This window comes from Canis aureus, chromosome 5 (assembly GCF_053574225.1).
Source record: "Canis aureus isolate CA01 chromosome 5, VMU_Caureus_v.1.0, whole genome shotgun sequence".
In the NCBI taxonomy this organism is placed as follows: Eukaryota; Metazoa; Chordata; class Mammalia; order Carnivora; family Canidae; genus Canis; species Canis aureus.
Genome location: NC_135615.1, coordinates 37,615,914 through 37,635,082, shown reverse-complemented (window position 1 = coordinate 37,635,082; position 19,169 = coordinate 37,615,914). Strand labels below are relative to the sequence as shown.

At 49.4% G+C, this 19,169-nt stretch overlaps 1 protein-coding gene and 1 long non-coding RNA gene across 4 annotated transcripts; one reads left to right on the top strand and one right to left on the bottom strand.

Annotated features, from left to right (window-relative positions):
* The first annotated feature begins 2,956 nt into the window (after positions 1-2,956).
* Positions 2,957-14,900, top strand: LOC144314020 (uncharacterized). The gene is made up of 3 exons (XR_013379669.1): positions 2,957-3,771; positions 10,381-10,510; positions 14,181-14,900. It is a non-coding gene; the product is annotated as an uncharacterized LOC144314020 (long non-coding RNA).
* Positions 3,046-17,656, bottom strand: DELE1 (DAP3 binding cell death enhancer 1). 3 transcript variants are annotated; one of them, XR_013379668.1, is made up of 14 exons: positions 17,495-17,656; positions 16,708-16,822; positions 16,493-16,616; positions 14,295-14,442; positions 12,978-13,139; positions 12,641-12,729; positions 12,443-12,539; positions 9,255-9,397; positions 8,267-8,425; positions 8,080-8,172; positions 5,370-5,535; positions 4,620-4,859; positions 4,342-4,442; positions 3,502-3,637 (listed from the first exon to the last, which is right to left on the bottom strand). XR_013379668.1 is itself a non-coding variant. In XM_077897621.1 (13 exons), exons 1-12 carry the CDS (start codon positions 17,523-17,525, stop codon positions 4,621-4,623), a joined length of 1,566 nt encoding a protein of 521 aa, XP_077753747.1. In that variant the 5' UTR covers positions 17,526-17,656; the 3' UTR covers positions 3,497-3,637; position 4,620. The 3 variants fall into 3 exon arrangements, 2 of the variants coding, with proteins under 2 accessions (XP_077753748.1, XP_077753747.1); XM_077897621.1 differs by lacking the exon at positions 4,342-4,442 and having other exon boundaries at positions 3,497-3,637; XM_077897622.1 differs by lacking the exons at positions 4,342-4,442; positions 4,620-4,859 and having other exon boundaries at positions 3,046-3,637.
* Between the last annotated feature and the right edge of the window lie 1,513 nt (positions 17,657-19,169).

Below are 19,169 nucleotides of genomic sequence, written 5' to 3'. Positions count from 1 at the left end.
GGCAGGGACACAGGCTTAGGGAGAAGCAGGCTCCATGCCGGGAGCCTGACGCAGGACTCATCCTGGGACTCCAGAATCACACCCTGGGCCAAAGGCAGGCGCTGAACCACTGAGCCACCCAGGGATCCCTCCCCCCCGCCCTTTTTTTTTTTTTTTTTTTTTTTACAATTTTAATCATAAGGAGCCAGAACATATTATCACCAAGGAAAAGGCAAGATTTGAAAAGACTGACTTGGACAAAGCCACATGGCAGGTTTGTGGAAGGGCTAGGATCTGGATCTGGAGTCTATATCATGTTCATTTTTTTTTAAATGTTCTTTTTAATATACCAATAGTTCCTAACCTGGGATCCATGGCTGGGCTCCAAGATCCATGAATTGGCCAAATTGCATGCAAAATTAGGAGGATGTACACTTTCTTATGAGGAGTCAATGTTCTCACCACATTTTCAAAGGGGTCTATGAGCTAAATAAGATGAAGGCCCACTGCGATCCTTTCTGTGGGTCCTTGGTTCCGCCTTCCCCGCGGACCCTGGACAACTGATGGGTACAGCTGTTTCTGTTCTGAGGCAACAGACGTCCGGTCGGAGTGGGGATGTAGACACTCGAGGTGAGTGCTCTCAACATGCACCATGCAACCACCTCCTAACATGGGGACACTTAGCTCTTTTCCCAGTAACAGGCGGGGAGTGACACAGGGTGCATGGTGACAGGTGAGCATGCTGAACAGGAAGGTTACAGAAACTTCTTCGCATCAGCCAAGATGTCAAAGCTGAGACTTCAGACATGCTCAGAACGGTTTTCAACCAAGATGGGCTCTGTCCCCTGGGAGATTGAGGGGGCAGGCAAGCCAGCCAACATGCAGTTAAGTGTCGTCTCAATTTGGAAAGCGCAGAGGGACATTTTTTATCGATAGTCAGCCGTTCTCCAGCACCGGGAGTGCAGTGCTTACTTGGAGCCTGGGGGCAGCTCTGAGATTGGCAGGCAGCCTCCTTGTCTGTCACCCAACGTCAGCTTGGCAGCTCACTGACCCTACCTCTCCTCTGGCTGAACAAGCATGAGACGGCAACCACTACCCATGGGACTCTCTAGAGAACCAAATCCCCAAAGGAAGACAGAAGAGGAAGGGAGTTGTTTTAGCACGGGCTCGGCCTGGCACCTAGTATACACCTAGAAAATAGGTCAATTCTTTCCAGTTCCTACTAAGCATGGAGTACAATGTATGGGTGGGGGAAGGAGGGAGGCATGATCAGAAACATTCATTCAACAAACCCCTTTGTATTTATTGAGTGATTACTATGTGTCAGAAATAGCACTAGAAATAGCAGTGGGTAGATTAGATCCAGAATAGATACAGAATCTTTCATGCAACAAATATCTAAAGCACCTACCCTGTGCTAGCTAGACTTGGTGCTGTCAGGTAGAGAGGGGGCAATGCATAAAATCACTCATTCTTTGAATAAATATTTACTGAACATAGTTACTAAGTACCCTACACTGTGTTAGCACTGAAGATACAATGAACGATCAAACAGCCTTGTTCTGACTGCAACATCAGGACTCCCTAGAAACAGTATCTCTGGATAACGAAACTGAGGCAGCAGAGAACTGCACAAAAGTCTCACTGCTGAGGGTATGAGGTCCCCAGGCTTGGGTCCGGCAATATCCTAACCCAGGCTGGCCCTCCTGGCAGGGGCCACTTTCCTGCCCTCCCCCTCCTGTTCCCTTTCAGGGCACTGGCAGTGAGTCATTAATAATGGAATTTTAATGGCAAAAGCACAGCAGGGCCTGGGTATGTGGATGGAGCCCATCCCCTGGGGGCTGTGTGGCAACCGCAGTGACTGAACAGCCAAGGATTTTTGGGCCCCTGACAACACCTCTCTCATGACTCTCCCTTTTTTCCTGTCTACGAGGAGAGCTTAAAAATATCCTACCTCCACGTTTGGCACCCCAAATTGAATCAGTACTTAACTTGTAATGACTGAGAAGCATGGAGGGCTGCATCTGTTCATCAACACAGGACACCCCCTGTCCTGGAGCTGTCTGAACTGCTCCTTGCTCCCCAGAAGGAATCAGTAACCAAAATGATAATAGGAAAGAATGAGTCTGGAGAGTTGGGCTCTGCCAGAGGGCAGAAAATGCCATTTTACAGAAGGTGCTCCAGGAAGACTGATCGGCAGTCTGCATGGAGCTGAGCTCTGTGCTCAGCTCAGACTGGTAAACATTGGGTTAACCAAGTTCTTTACTGCAAGACTTCTTTGAACCTTAAAGATGCTGATGTACATTGTGAATCTATAAAAAAGGGATGTCTGGTACAGCATTTCCCAAACTTATTTAACCACAGAATTTTTTTTTTCCTCAGAGAGATTAGTGCATCGTACAGCTTAAAAACCTGAGCTCTAACCAATGTGTGTATGGAGCCCCTACCTGCTAAGTGCTGAGGATACCAGAATACAAAGACAACAAGGTCCCAGATCCCAAGGCGTCATCTGTGGGAGGCAGCTGCATGAGGGGACCAGCATGCGGGTGGGGAGGCCAGTGTGCAGGGCAGCCTGGGAAGGGAGCAGCAGTCAGGGAAGGCACTGGAGCTGGAGGAAGCCAGTGGTGAGAGGAAGATGCTGGAAAAGTATGGCAGGACCCATCAGAGGTTGGGGAGGTGGAGAGGTGGGCAGCAGAGAGGGAACAACCCTCTCCTGCCCAATTCCTCCCACCTTTCAACTAGCCAAGCTAGGTGGTCTTTCCCACTTGAACAGTTACTAGAGGATCTGGTCCTCAGTCCCTCCCCCACCCCCACCCCTTCAACCACATCTATGCTATTGAACTTGGGCTAACATCCAGAAGCCAGGGAACAGCTATGCACAAATTCAGTAATTGGAGTCATTAGCGTTGACTCAGAAATCATTTTTTCCTAAGTCTCTCTCTTGGAGAAGCTTTTAAGATCCTTCAAATTAGTTAATGGAGAGTTTAGAAATGAGGCTGGAGCCTCAGCTTTCAGTTCCCCTGCCCAGCCCCCAGCTCTCCCCAACACACTCAAGGGCAACAGTGATGAGATAATCCGGTATCTATTTTATTAAACTCCCATCCATTTCTAGCATACTCTTTATACTCTTTACAAACAAGGATCTCAAAATCTACACTTTCCTGCTCCAAGCCTCCAGGTGTTCAGTCTCCGTTTCCTTCCTCACATTGGCAGGATGACAGTAACACTTCTATGTAAAGCCACTGTGTGAAATCGTGCAAGGGAGCCCCTGGGCCAGGAATCAGAGGGTCTAGGTCTTCTCCTGGCCTGATGACTCATAAAGCCATGTAACCGTGGCACCACTCTGCCTCCCCAGGCTGAAGTGAGGACCAAGGTCCTTTCTGCAGTGAAAGGCCCCATGTGAGCTCAGTAGGGTAGGAGGGCAGACACCAACACCTTTGGTCTATAGCTGAGAAAACAATGCAGCAGGTCGGGTCACTGCTTCAAGGTGACATGGCCAGGACCTGGGTCTTCACATACTTTCTTCTTCTTTACTGGGGCAGGTGCTTGAAGTTCTTTAGGGAGTTGAGTAGGTAACTGGCCTCTGCTTTGGGATTCAAGTTGTGGTATCTCTCTGAGAACCCACAGACTCCCTTCCTCGGGGCTGAAGTGAGGAGGTCTGAAAAAGTCAAGCAGACACATCAAGCATGTAGGCAAGAAACTCGTTCCTTTCAGATTAAAGGTGAAACTGGAGACGGTCCTGAATCCATGGGGGACGAACAAAAGCAGATGTTGGGACTCATCTTGACAATGGCAAGTGTTCCCTAAGTTTTAACCATTCATGGAACTACTCTTGCAGTTTGTGCCACCCCTCTGGATCTGTCTCCCCTTTATCTAATTTCACAAGGCTTTTCTTTGAATGGATTATTTTTAATATCTGTCAAACTACGATGTGCTAGTCACATTTTGCATTATAAATTAAATATCCAACGACTAAGATAGAAAATATTAATTAGGGGTGTGTGGGTGGCTCAGTCAGTTGAGAGTCTGCCTTCGGCTTGTCATGATCCTGAGGTCCTAGGATCGAGCCCCATGTGGGGCTCTCTGCTCAGTGGGGAGTCTGCTTCTCCTTCTCCCTCTGTTACTCCTCCCCTTGTTTGTGCTCTCTTGCTCACTCTCTCAAATAAATGAGTAAAATTGAAAAAAACAAAAGAAAATATTAATTGGTGTAGCTAAAATCCTCTTGTGAACCACCAGGGCACACACGTCAGTTGGTGGCAAAAACTGAAGTAGTCTGAGCCTGAGGAAACTGAGACATGGGAGGGAATAGGTAAGGGGTTTACTCAAGGTCATAGGCCAAAGTGAGGACCAGGGTCTCTGGACCTTTCAGGAGAGTTTTTCACAGGTCACTGAATGAATCCCTTCTGTGCACAGAACCAGGAATCACTGTGAATGTTTCCACTGCTCATCTGGGAGGCGACCAACTGGGGGAAAGGTCAAAGTCATTTATTAGCCATGCACTTGAGAACCTCAGTGTCCACTGGCATTTCCACCTTGGAAAGGGTCACTGACACCTATTTTTGTTACCATCCACCCTCTCCACTCTCCCCCTTGCCCCCAAACACCAGTGGGAGAAACCAGTGACCCATATCCGACCTCACCTTAGCCAAAACCAAGGCTGACGAGACTCCTTTCCAAGGGGTAGTTGTGTTGGGGGAGGGCCCTGCTGGGGGCCCCAGGGCTGGCTCCAAGATGCCCACTTTTCCAGTGGAGGCCAAGGTTCCCTGTGCTCGAGGCGTGTGGGAGGCGAGAGGCTCCTGCCAGTAGCGTATTGAGGCTGAGGAGGGAGGGGCTGGAGAAGGACTTCAATCCTGTAACTGCCGGGTCGCTGGGCCCCAGGGCTGTGAGAAGCGAGAGCAACTCTGACACACAGTGTTGGTTCCTACTTTGGAGCAAGTACTTCTTAAAGGACCTAGCTGCCTCTGGAATTGTCAATCCAGGCCAGCCCAACCAACTCATGAGTGAGCAGGGCTTGTAGAGCCCTCAGAGGGCAACTCAGGGCAAGGAGGCAGTCTTGTGATACTGTCTCTCCTGAAAAATCATCAGAGTAGCTACCACTTCTTCAATACCTGCTGGGTGCCAGGTTGGGTTGTGCTAAGCCCTCAAGAGTCCTCTCAATTAATCCTTACCTCCAGGTAAGGCACCAGGACCACCTTCACTTTCAGAAGTGAAGAACCTAAGACACGGAGTCCAAGCTCAGAGGCAGAGGGGTTAAAACTCAGGTGCATCTGACTAAAAAAAGTGTGCTCTTCCCCATCATGGAGGCAGGAAATGCCAAGTGGACCAAGGGCTACTGCCACCCCTTTCTCCATCGCAGGGCACTCTGCTCAGGGGAGGGAAGCCACACTTACCTTTAGCGGCTGCCTCCGTGGAGAAGAGGGTCTGCAACCTCTCGCGGGCAGGTTCATTGCCCAGGGCCGCTGACTGCTGGTAACATCTCACAGCCTCTCCCAGATTCCTCTGCACACCAAGGCCCTTCTCATAGCAAATCCCCAAGTGGTACCTGCTCTGGGAGTCCTAAAGGGGAAGTGACAGACAGACAGGCACGCAGGCAGGGGTGAAGAACTGAAATGCTAAGGTGGGAGGATGGTGGCACAGTCAGGCATGCCGGGGCTTCATCCGGCAGGTTCAAGGCCCAGCTCTGACCCTCCCTGTCCCAAGGGAGCTTAAGGACGAAAAGCCAGAGGCCCACATTTTCCCAACACAGACGAGACGGAGATCCTTCTGCCCAGGGAGATTCGAGCCAGAGCTGCCTAGGCAGCTTCTGTCACTGAGGCCGGCACTGAAGGCAAGCATAAGTGAGGGCCACAGGGAGCAACCAGCCCACCTATGGGGAACCTGGGGGTCAGGCTCCTACTTAAGGTGGAAGAGTCCCAGGGTCAAGAGCAGAGGCTCAGCTTCCCAAAGGCATGCCCTGCATGCTTTTCTGAATCTCTGCTGAGTCGCTGCTGAAACACATACGTTACAGAGAATGTTCCTCCTTTGGAAGTTTAAAAGGCTCTAGATCCTCTCTCCTTTGAGAACGAAAAGCCAGTAGCAGGGAGGGCTTCGGAGCACAACCTGGAGAGCCAGCCAGCCTGGGTTCCAATTGTGGCTCTACCACCTGCTGTGGTGGAACCTCAGACATTATTCTATGCCTCCATGCCTTGGTTTCCTCATCCATAAAGTGGGAAATAATAATAGTACCTACCTTACTGCATTATTATGAGAATTACATGTTAATACATGAAAAGTGCTTAGAATATTGTGATTAGGGGGACGCCTGGTCCCTCAACCACTGACTCAGTGGTTGAGCATCTGCCTTTGGCTCAGGACATGATCCTAGAGTCCCAGGATCGAGTCCCACATCAGGCTCCCTGCATGGAACCTGCTTCTCCCTCTGCCTGTGTCTCTGCCTCTAACTCTCATGAATAAATAAAATCGTAAAAAAAAATTACTGTGATTATTTTCACACTTTCAGTTGCCTACATCATTAATCTCTCCCTCTTTGGTGGAATAGTATCATTATATTGAAGCCCCCAAGTTTAAATTTTATTTTATTTTAAGATTTTACTTATTTATTCTTGAGACAACCACTGAGCCACCCAGGTGCCCCTCAAGCCCCCAATTTTAAAAAAGCAAAATACTCTGTTGATTCCCAACCATGGTCCCATTTCTCTTCTACCTTCTAGCATCAAAGTTCTGGACAGAGTTTCTGTAACAGGCATGCCTAAGTCTACATAATAAATATGGTGGACTCATGGCCATAGACCAGCTTAGCATATAGTACTGAATACTCCTAAGGCCAAAACACCCACCCTGCAACACTGCTCAGTACAAACCTACAAAGACACAACTCCTATTAGAATGGGTGTGAGGACTGTGCCCAACACAGCATTACTTAGCATCCCTTTGTGCACTTCTCCTTCTAGCATGCTGGGTGACTAAAGCAGGCCAAAGTACCCCCAGGCTTGTCCAGCACACAAAGAAGGCAAAGCACCTTCAGCCTGAGGAAGGCTCTGGGGATCTATCAAGGAAGGCAGGCATAGAGGCAGTACTGGCCAGTGACACTGGTCCCCTTCAGATGGCAATGACAGATAACAGAGTAAAAATAAGAAAGTATTCTGATGCCCAAGAGTACACTGCAGCTATCATTGTGTTGGCCAGAAAACACAGAGAACAGCAGCAGCCCCTATGAAGGGCAATTCTAGTACATGCACATGGTTTGCTTTCATCCAGTCCTTCCAGATGGAACAACAAAAAACAAAAAAACAAAACAAAACAAAAAACCAAACAAACCCAAAAAACAAAAAAAATCACAGTCAAGGACACTTGAGGAATATAGCAAACCAGAGACGTCTTTGGTGATTCACACTGGGGTAAAGCTCTGAGATGTCCTGCATTAAAGACACCTGTGTAACTCAGTATTCCCTAACCCCTCTGGACATGTTTTTCCTGCTATTACTTATAAACAGTCCATGGAACTAATACAGTGGAGAACAGACTCTGGGTCTTGCAGGCTGGATGCCAATGCCCCCAGACACCTACCCCACCCCCTAAAACTGCTCAGCGTCTTCCAATTTCCCTGAATTGCACCACTCGTGATGAGGTACCTGCCCTGTGCACAGCTTACCAAGTGCTTGCACATTGTGACCTCAGATTTTGATCCTCACAACTGCCACCCTGTGAGGCAGTAGGCAAGCGAGGCATTCAGGACTACCCTGATTTTTGAGATAAGGAAAACAGGGAAACAAGATGCTACCAGCCAGGAGTGTGCTGGTAAATGTAATGACTGGCTTTCCAGGGAAATGAGCCCGGCTTTGTAGCATTTAGTAATTTCTGCCATGCAAACCTCCTCCCATAAGCTGATTTTAAGCCACCAACCCCTCTTTGCAGACTGGTGTAAGCCAGCTCCACCACACCCACTAGACCTGCCCAGGGGTCACAGTAAGTCAGTGACAGTTAAGACTCGAAGCTGGCCCAGTGTTCCTCCTGTGCACAGTGGAGCTTGGCACCAGTTCCCAAATCCCCTCCTTCATCAGACTCGCTCCCCAACAAGCCCTGATGCTGGAGAGCGCATACCCCATTGTTGGCTGCAAGCCAAAAGTATTTCACAGCTCTCTGCTCATCCAGGTGTGGCTCCTTGGTGAAAAGCACGCCGAGGAAGGCTTGAGCCTGTGGGTAAGTCGAGAAAGGAGAAAGGTTATCTTGGTCACTCCAGGCCTTACATGCTCCAAGGGCTCAGGAGAGACCCCCCTCAGGCACTCACCTCTCTCAAGCCTGAGTCTGCAGCCTGCTTCAGCATAGATACTGCCCTCTGCTGCTCAGGACCCCACTCGGAGGCTGGGCCTTGCAGCAGGCACCTGGCATAGCGGTACTGAGCCAGGCTGTGGCCCTGGCTGGCAGCCAGCTGGTAAGAAAGGACTGCCTGGGATAAAAGGAGGGACACCCAGTCAACTGGTACCTCTGCAAGCCAGCTTTCCCTCTGAGTGAAATTTGTAAAAACTGTTCTAATTAAATAGTACATAATCAATACAGATTAGTCAGAAAATACAGATAAGCCAAAATTTCAAAATACAGATAAACTGAAAATAGAAACACAAAATCCCAAGAAATTCTGCCTCCTAAAGATCATTCTCTGTTCACCTTTTCATTTACAGCTTTGCAAATTTCTTCCCACATACGCAGGTATTTATACATACACACATACACTCACATACACACACACACACATATATAATGTGAGTATAGGGAGAAAGAAACAGAGAGAACAACAGTCACAATTTTCTAACCTATTTTTTCACTTAACAATATACCAGGAATGTCTTTCCCTGCCAGTAAACATAGATCTACTGCCTCATTTTTAAGGCCCACATAGATATTATTAATCAATTCACAACTGAAGGAACTTCAAATTGTTTTCCTTTTTTTCTTTTGCCATCATATACAATTCTAAGAAATAGATTCTTGTATATAACATCTTTGCGTAGTCATCCTACTTTTTTAGGATGAATTAATCCATTCATCAACATAAGATTCTAGGTCCTGAGGATATGGCTGCAAAGAAAAAAGACAAAGTCTGTGGCCTCCTTTTGAATCTAGTTTCCTAGAAGTTAGGAGCTTGTTATTTTTCTCTCATGGCTGAGAGAGAGAAGCTGAACTCCCTCCAAGGTGGGCCCACTGCTCATTTTTGGAGGTCAGCTCTGGGCAGTGCAGCTCCAGGGGGCAGGCCTGGGGCCAGGGAGAAGGTGCAGTACCTTGCCGAGGTTCCTGGGGGTGCCCCTGCCATGCTCATGACACAAGCCCACGTTGTACTGTGCTTTGCTGTAGCCATGGTCTGCTGCTTTCTGGAAGTAAGAAAAGGCCGCCGTGTAGTCCCCACTCCTCACGTTCTCTGTCCCTGCAGAAAGCACAGGGCAGAAACCCAGCTTCTTCCGTGAACTTCCCCACATCCTTGGCCACATACTCACAGACTGCTTCCTTGCTTTTTGGAGCTAGACACTTTGCATGTTTCCATCCTCCCAATATTTCACTGGTTTGCCAGAGACAGCAGTGGGGTCTGCCCTCTTATACAACATCCTCCTCTTGGTGACAGCATCCCAATTTCCCTCTGGCAGCAGCCCTTCCCCACCACCCCATGTTGGCAATCAATGTGCTGGGCTCTTCCCAACCACTAAGTCCCTCTCTCAGAAAACTGAATCTCAATCTGGTTGAGGCATGAGAAAAAACAGTTTTTGCAGGTTTATTCTGACAGCAGCACTCTGAAGACCCTGTCCCTAAGTTACTACCCCCAGGGATCCCTGGGTGGCTGGGATCCCTGGGTGGCTGGGAACCCTGGGTGGCGTAGCGGTTTGGCGCCTGCCTTTGGCCCAGGGTGCGATCCTGGAGACCCGGGATCGAGTCCCACGTCGGGCTCCCGGTGCATGGAGCCTGCTTCTCCCTCTGCCTGTGTCTCTGCCTCTCTCTCTCTCTCTCTGTGTGACTATCATAAATAAATTAAAAAAAAAAAAAAAAGTTACTACCCCCAGGATCCCAGGAACTTCCCTGACTTCTGTCCTTTCTGAGACTTGGGATGTCAATAGATCCCAATGGAGTCCTTCTGTGCCTAAGTTAGCCAGACTGGGGGGGCGTCTGGGTGGCTCAGCCCATTAAGTGTCTGCCTTAGGCTCAGGTCATGATCCTGGGACTGAGCTCCCTCCTCAGCAGGAACTCTGCTTCTCCCTCTGCCTCTCACCTGACTCATGCTCTCTCTCTGTCTCTCAAATAAATAAATAAGATCTTTAAAAAAAATAAAAAATAAAAAAGCTAGCCAGAGTGGGTTTAGGCTGCCTGTAACCAACTAAATATAACTGGTAACAACTGATACTGTTAATCCTGCTTTAGGAGGAAATCGTGAGAGAGAATGTGAGACAACTGTGACCTGAACTTAGGTGTGTCCGACAGCAAAGCCCATGTTCATTTTATCATCCAAACGATCAAGCAGACAAAAAAACAGGGAAGGGGCTGGGCACAGGTGAGTCCCAATTCAAACCTTTGCTCAAGCTGTCTCTCCTGCCCAGGGTATCTTTCTGCCTCCACTATCAGGCCTTCCCAGCCTATTTCGCCTCTGGAACCTTCAGACCACACTCAGACTTTATACATTCTCTAGGCATTTACTTAATATACAAGCCTTTTTCTATGAACTAAACTGTTTCCAGAGTACAAGCCCTGTCTCCTCAATTAGACTGCAAAATCCTGGAGGCAGAAGCAGAAAAAGAATGTAGAAGAAATAACTTTGCATAGGGTGAAAGCTCTATACAAATGCAAAATATGATTATGGCTTATGCTCCCTTTGTGTTCAGCCACACTGCTTAGCATTGCTGAATAAATGAATATATGAATGAAGAAATGGGCAAGAAAATTCTCAGAAGAGACTGTCTGCCCATCAAAATCACAAAAAGCTAATGAGGCCAAAGCCAGGTTCCATTCAGCCCATAGTGAATTAAAGTCACCTCCCTGCTGCCTGAAAATTCACTGTCCAGGATTCAGAAAGAGCCCTCTGTCCTTGAGAAGACCCAAGAGGATGAAGGAACCCACCCTGTCCCCATTCCCCAGCCGGGCTCCCTCATCCATCTCTCTTCTCTGTCTCCTCTGCCTCGAACCTAAACCAGGTCACCATGAGGCTTTACTATGCTATCAGTAACAGCTCCAACCCAGTCTCCCCCCGTTTTCTCTGGCATCCATACAACTGCCAGAGAAATGTGAAAAAGTAACTCAGATCATGTAACAGCTCCCCCTGCTCCAGTGTAAAACCCTCCACTGACATCTTATCTCACCTAGGAAATCCATTCCTCCTTGGCTCAGAAGGCATTGCCTGATCTGGCCCCTCCCTGCTTCTCTGACTTCTTTTTCTAATATTCTGGTCATCTCTAAGCTCCAGCCACACTCACCTTTCTTTTGTTCCTTTAACAAGCAAAACTGAATCCTGCCTCAGGACCTTTGTACTTGCTGTTCCTGCTGTTTGGAAAGCTCTTTCTCTAGATGGAAACAAGACTGGCTTGGTGTGTCAGTCAAGTCTCAGAACAAAGTTCTTCCCATCAGTAAGGACTTCCAAATCCAAAGTCGCTCCTTCCCCAGGTCACAGACACATCCCCTATTGATTTTTCTCTATGACATTTACCACCATCTGAAATTCTCTTTGCTTGCCAATGTATTGTTTTTCTTCCTCTCCCAATTCACCTGTCAGCTCCATGATGGTAAGGATTCTATCTTAGGAATCACTGTATCCCTGACACCTAAAATAGGGCCTAGCAAAAGAAATGAATCCCAGCTTCTCACCCCTCTGCCCATTATCTGAGTCACCACGTTAAAAGGCATGGCCCTTAAGCCAAGCCACTGTGCAGAACAAGACAAATGGTGGAGGGGCACCTGGAGTCTCCAGATGTGAGTAAGAGGTTCCTGCTTGTACACTTGGGGGCTTGCTCCAAATCTCAGGAGCCTATTCTTGCCTAAATGTGTCAGAAAATTCAAGGTATCCTCCAAGATTTTCTCTTCTCCTTCTTACACAGTGACAGAATTTCCAGGTAAGGGCACCTGGGTGGTTCAGCGGTTGAGCATCTGCCTTCAGCTCAGGTCCTGATCCTGGGATCCTGGGATCGAGTCCCACATCAGGCTCCCTGCAGGGAGCCTGCTTCTCCCTCTGCCTGTGTCTCTGCCTCTCTCTCTGTGTGTGTGTGACTATCATAAATAAAATTAAAAAAAAAAAAAAAAAAAAAAAGAATGGCAGAATCATGAGGATGGGTCCCCTGACATACTGTGCCACCATGCCACCACTTGGTTTACCTACCTGGGAGAAAATAAACTCTCTCTTGTTTAAACTACTCCCTACCCTAATTCTGTTTGACTAGCCCCATACCCCTTCCACTTTTCCTATCTGCCTGCCTTGATGCAGGGTCCACCCAGTTACCCAGGAAGTTGAAAGCAATGGAAACAGTGAGCTGGAAGAGCTGCTGAATGGAAGTCACAGCCTCCTCAAGGCAAACAGTTTTTGATTTATCTTGTTCCTGAGGAAGAAATATAAAGATTCATCATGGGACTGTTCATTGGAACTGCCACCTGCCCAGGGGAATATTATGAGGATCCGGAGGCCAAATCTGAACAATACCTGCTTTTCTCCAGTGGGCTGAGGCTGGGCTGGCTTTTCCCTGGATCTGAAGCTACTACTGGTGTGCAGGAAGCTGAGATCACTGGGATCTGCAAGGAAAATGGGTGACACCCAGTCAGGGCAAGGAGAAAGAATGTGGTTTCTCCTTTTCTCCCACCATCCCAGTCTCACTAGCCCCTCCAGCAGCACCACTGCCAGGAAACAAAATCATTCCCCAGAAAGCAGGGGCCCTGCAATAATGACAATTACCTTATCCAGAATACATAGCAACAAATGTCCATCTGTCCAATTACCCACCCCCTCTACCTTTTGCTGATTCTAGAAGGTAGAAACATACCTTCCTCAATGGGATCCTGAAGACTGGATGCCCTCAGAGAGCTGGGTGAAGAGAGGTTCTCGGGCTGAGTGGAGGGTTCTTCCTGGCCCAGCCTGGGTTCCCTGAGACCAGTATGCCTGGGAGCTGGGCCAGCAGGGCTGGGGAGGATGTGCCTCCGAAGTGCTGGAAAGACCCAGTAAGAGCAATCACATCAGAAGAGGGATCAGCTCGGTCTTTTCAGGCTTTACTGAGTGTTCCCTGAGATTTGGGGGAAGACTGTGGACTCTCCTGACACCTCCTTCACACACCTCCACCTCCCTTCTCCATTTCCTTTGCCACTTCCCTCTGTAGGGGTCAAGAGGGACCCACACTTATGTGGATCTCCTGCCCTAGGTATAAATCATTCCTCTGCCTGAATTCTTCCAATGGTAAGGAGGCATTTATCTTATTCATCATTATAGCCCCAGTACCTGGCACTTTGTTTGATGATAGTATCAATCATGATTATAATCTTAAGAACAGGGATGCCTGGGTGGCTCGATGGTTGAGCGTCTGCCTTTGGCTCAGGGTGTGGTCCTGGAGTCCCGGGATCAAGTCCCACATCAGGCTCCTCATATGGAGCTTGCTTCTCCTTCCTCCCTGTGCCTCTCTCTCTGCCTCTCTGTCTCTCACAAATAAATAAATAAAATATTTAAAAAATAATAATAATAATCGTAAGAACAAGAACTGAAACTAATACTTACTGGGTACTTACTATGTGCCAGGCACTATTCTAACTCTTTGGCATGTATTAACTCCTTTACTTCTGCCCAAAACCTACGAGGTAGGTTTTATTATTATCCCATTTTATAGATGATGAAACTGAGGCACAATTAAGTTAAAAGTGACTTCTTCATGGACACAAGACTAGTATGCAACAGCTTTGGGGCTTGAACCCTGACACTAGTTCTAGGGCCTTAACCACTAGGCAGTACTGCCTGGGTACCATGGTACATAATAGCTATTCAATGAAGATTCATTTATTAATGAATGACTAGCCAGAGAATGCCCCAACTGGCTGAGTGGTAAGCAGGAAGCCACACCCAGGATCTAAAGTGGCCTGGATCCCTGCGGGGCTCCCTCCATGGGAGGTGAGGGGAGGACATGGGAGGACACTGAAGGGCAGGTGTGGCCCACACCCTGGGTGGATAGAACTTCCTCACATTCTCCTTCCTCTGACTTCAGATAGGAAAGGCAAGGAGCTGCTGATGGCTCTTTTCCTGAGGTGTGTCCAGAGATGCTTCCTGGCCCAGAGAAACTCTCAGCCTATCCCTCCTGTCCCTGGGACTAAGAACTCACATGAGCACGGATGCCACAAGGGAGATGAAAGGAAATGGTCCAGGGGACTGTGCCAAGAGCCACGCTCCACTTGCTGAGGTCCTGCTGGTAGGGATGACTGGAAGTGGATCTGCCTTGCCAGCTGCAGGGCCAGCACGGCCAGGGTGCCCTGGGAAAGACAGCACGTCAGGGCCCGGCTTTGCACTCATCACCTCCTCCAGCCTCATCCTGCAGCTCACACATCACTTCCTTGAGAAACCTTTCCAGACTCCTGGCTGAGGCCAACTCATACTCTCCCAGTGCCCACACTTCCCCTGTAGAGCCCTGGTCACCCTGGTACTTAAATCATCACCTCAACAATTATTTAGCTAAGGTCTGTCTCTCCTGTTAGTCTCTAAGCACTACGAGGGTAGGAATCATGTCTGCTTTGCTCATCAATGTATCCCCGGAGCCTAGGAGAATACTAAGATAAAGAACTAATATATACATGCATGTATTTATTAAATGCATAATGAGTTAGTGAATAAATAAAGTCTAAGCAGGCAAGAAATAACGTGGTAAGCTGGGGCTTGGCCACAAATGCAGTGACAGGTTACAGGTCCCCATCAGGTTCAGTCTCTTTCTCTAGCCTGGAGTACAACTCTTCCCTTCCCTCTGCCCAAGCCACCCCACTACAGACACATTCACAGGTACAGACTTGCTGAAGGTGTCTCTTCTCTGACAGGTCTGTGGAAGACCTAAGCTAGCTCCTAGCCCAGTGAGTGTTTGCTTTTCTCTGTCCCTTCCTGTACACACCCAGTACGTATTTATCACAATAGGCTTTGGGTACGCTGGTAAAGAAGTTACAGTCTCTGTCCTCATGCAGTTTACATTTTCACTGAGGGAGAAAGACAAAATTCGAGTACACAGAGAAATAAGCACAATAACTTTATGATAAATGCCAAAAAAGAAACAAACCAGGAGTTTACACAAAGCATAAGAGGGAGGTCTGACAAAATAGGGCATCAAGGAAAGCCTCTCTGTAGGGGTGATGGGTGAGCTGAAGCCAGAAGGAAGGGAAGGTGCCAGCATGTAATAACAGGGACGTGTATCCATGGCAGTGGGGACAGCTTGTACTCAGGACCTTTCACAAAGGCAGTGAGGGACAGCATTAAGACCCCTGGATTCCAGGTCCAGTTTCTAGAAGGACTCTCTGTGGAATTGCTTTAGGGCTCCAATCTTTGACAAATTGGGAAAATGCTCTGCTCTCCAAGGTACGTTATGCCCCTAGTCCGCAGCTCCACAGAGAGAAGTGGCCCTGCCATGGAGACTCCAGGCTCCATTCTATTGATGACACCAATATACAGATGAGTCAACTGATGCTCAGGGAAGTCAAGTCACCTGTCCAAAGTACACAGCATGGAAGTGATAGGGAAGACACGTGACAGAAGCAGAGGCACATGTGCAGAGCCTGCATGGCAGAGATTCTGCCTTGTTGGACCTAGTGTGCGCTACTGAGCACTGACTTTATAGATCAGGGTCAACAAATATTTTTTGAGCAACTAATCATGGACCAGGATCTGTCCTGTGCACACCCAAATACTTATTACAACAGGTGCTGGGTACACTGGCAAAGACAAGTTACAGCCTCTGTCCTCATGGAGTTTACATCTTCACTGAGGGAGAAAGAATTTGAGTACACAGAGAAATAAGCAATAAGCTGTAGAGCACAGAAGCTAAGAGCATGAGCTCCTGAAGAAATATGGCTTCCCTACTTCATAGCTTATGACCTTAAGCATGTTACCTAAAGTTTCAGAACCTGACTTCCTTTATCTATAAAATGGAGATTATATTTCCCTTCTAAGATATTTCTAAGGATTAAATATGGTAATGCATACATAATACTTGCATTAATACATAAGAAGTTAGCTAATTAGTATTATTCATTGTAAGCTTCATCAAGGCAAAAATCATATCTATCGTATTCTCCACTGTGTCACTAGCACCTAAGAAAAATGCCTGGCTCAGAGGTATTAAAAAAATGTTTATTGGAAAAAGGAGGAATAGGGCAGGGGGATGGGAAGCAGCAATACTTCCCCAAATAGGCTCCAATGCCATGGGTTAATCAAATTTTGAGTGTGGGGACAATGATGCCCTAGCTCTTGTTTCTAGGCTCTATTCCCATGCAGGATCATTCTCATCCACACAGAAGGTCAAGTACAGAGCCAGGGAAGGCTTACCCATGATAGGGCATCCCACAAGGAGTTTGAGGAAACACGGGTAGATATCCACTGGAAAGCATCCTTCCATCCATGGGACCTTGGGCCCCTGTTTGTGCCTGGGCCTGGGCCATGGTGGCCTGCCCTAGATAAAGCAAGAAAGGTTATCAACTTCTATCCCAAGTGAGAGGAGGAGACCAGAGGAAGAGATGGGTGACAGAATGGAAGTATCTCACCTGTCAAAGCTGGTCACAGGGACCAGCAGGTTGGACGAGGCAGTCTGAAACCCATCTGGGTTGGTGGACTTGGGCGTTACCCCGCGGAGGCCAGGTCCCAGCAGTCGGGGAAGAACTGTGTAGAACAACAAAGATCAATCACCTCGACATACACAGAAATGAGGCAATGGTGGCCCCACCGATCTTCCCTCTGCTGCTTGACAGAGCCCCATCCCAGGAACCCAGGAATCACTGGCATCTCCCTCTGCAGTTCTTAAACAGGCACATACGTGGGACTCTTGCTTAGTACAGTTTCTGAAGTGCCATCCTGAACCAATAAACCAGGATCACTCAGGGCATATTTTGAAGATGCTCCCCAGGTGTTCTGATGTCCTCCCAGTGCTGACAATTACTGTTACAACAGAATTACCAGACATTCACACACAAACTCCCTCCACGTTTGAAGCTCCCCGTCCCCAGATCCCGCCCCTTCCCACCGGCCCCCCCCCCTCCACTGGCCCCGCCTCATCTTTCGTAGACGCTGAGCTCCAGCTATCTGACTCCTCCCCCTTCCAATAGCCCCGCCCACCTCCGGGACTCTAAGCTCCACCCTCTTCCCCTGAGCCCCACCCACACCTCGAACTCCCGCGGCGCCTGACGGGCGGGTGCAGCCCCGCCCCCCCCAGGCCCCGCCTTCCCTCGCCTCCAGCCCCGCCCGCTAACGCTTGGGCTGCGTCCTCTGGCCGGGCCTCTTCCTCCCGTTCGAAGTCTCAGCTGCCTAACGACCCGCGGCTCTGGCGCCCCTTACCTCGGCCCAGGAGTCCCGGGAGGCGCCACATGTCGCCAACGGCATAGGGAACTCGCAGTCCGGAGGCCGAGCCCAGACCCCGGGGCGGCGGCTCGACGGGCCGCTGCGGCACCCTCCGCGGGGCCGCGGACTGAGGAGGCGCTCGGCCGGCCAATTAGAAAGGAGAGCGGCCGGAAGGCGCGCGCCGCGCTGCAGGAAGTGGGGGTGCGGGCGCCTTTGGGGCCGGCGAGGGCGGGGACGTGGGCCCCACCTCCCCGTGGCCGAGGGGCCGCCCGCCCCGAGGGGAGAGCGCGCGGCGGCGGGAGGTCGCGGGAGGTCGCAGGTGGCGAAGCCGGGCCGCGTCAGGAAAGGGACTGCGGGGACGCAGGGCTAGGGCGGCCTCGGAGCAGAGGACGACTTTGCAAACGCCGTGGAAACGCGAACGGGGAACCCTGTTCCCCAGCCCCGCCACGGGACGAGGCGGTGGAGGCCGGGGCCGGCGGGGGAGGAGAGGAGCGCGAGCGTCCGACGGGAAGCCGGGAGTCCCAGCCGCCCCGGCCCCGGCCCCGGCCCAGACCGACGGGGTGGGGTGAGCGATGGAAAGGCAGCAGCGTTCTGCCTCCGGGCCTCCGGCTCTGGCTCAGCGTTGTGTCGCCGTATATGCTCCTCATATATGCTCCTCACGACCCCTTCCTTCCCCTCTCTGGGCCTCGGCCTGTGCCTTGATAAGGATCTGATGGAAGGATTTCCACTAGTCTTTCCTGCCTTGACAGAAACAACCTGAGTTGCTTTCGGAATACCTAAGAGGAGACTCCCTCCCCACCCACACGTACACCGTTAGAGTCCTCATCCTCAGACCCACCGGTGTTATCTGTGCATTTTGTGTGGAAGAGAAAGGTTCTTCTTTCACCACACTAGAAGCTATAAAATAAAGGAACTCATTCAAATGTAGGATGCTTATACTTCCACTGTCCTCTTTTCCCCCAGATACGTGACTTTTGGTTGGGTGGAAGGCTACACCTGCGGAAACAGTTTGCTGGGATCACCTATTTTTAGACCCTGGCATGTGATAGGAAGTTGTATTTGTTCAACACTACTTGAGCCATATGGCAGCCTCCATCCTAGAATCTGAGATGACAGATGAGTAAAGAACATTTGTAGCCTCGACGAACACACGGTCCAGTGTTTTAAGAAGGGCCTCTGGTGTTCCACAAATGGCTTGAATCGTAGCTTTCTTACTTCCTAGCTATGTGTTCTAGGGCAATTTACTTAAGCACTTTAAGCCTCAGGTTCTTTATAAGATAGGCAGAATACCTTATGAAATTGTTGAGGATAAATAGTACATTTAAAATGTTTAGGGCAGGGATCCCTGGGTGGCGCAGCTGTTTGGCGCCTGCCTTTGGCCCAGGGCGCGATCCTGGAGACCCGGGATCGAATCCCACGTCGGGCTTCCGGTGCATGGAGCCTGCCTCTTTCTCTGCCTATGTCTCTGCCTCTCTCTCTCTCTCTCTCTGTGACTATCATAAATAAATAAAAATTAAAAAAATTTTTTTAAATGTTTAGGGCAGCCCCGGTGGCCCAGCGGTTTAACGCCACCTTCAGCCCAGGGCGAGATCCTGGAGACCCGGGATCAAGTCCCACGTCAGGCTCCCTGCATGGAGCCCACTTCTTCCTCTGTGTCTCTCGTGAATAAATA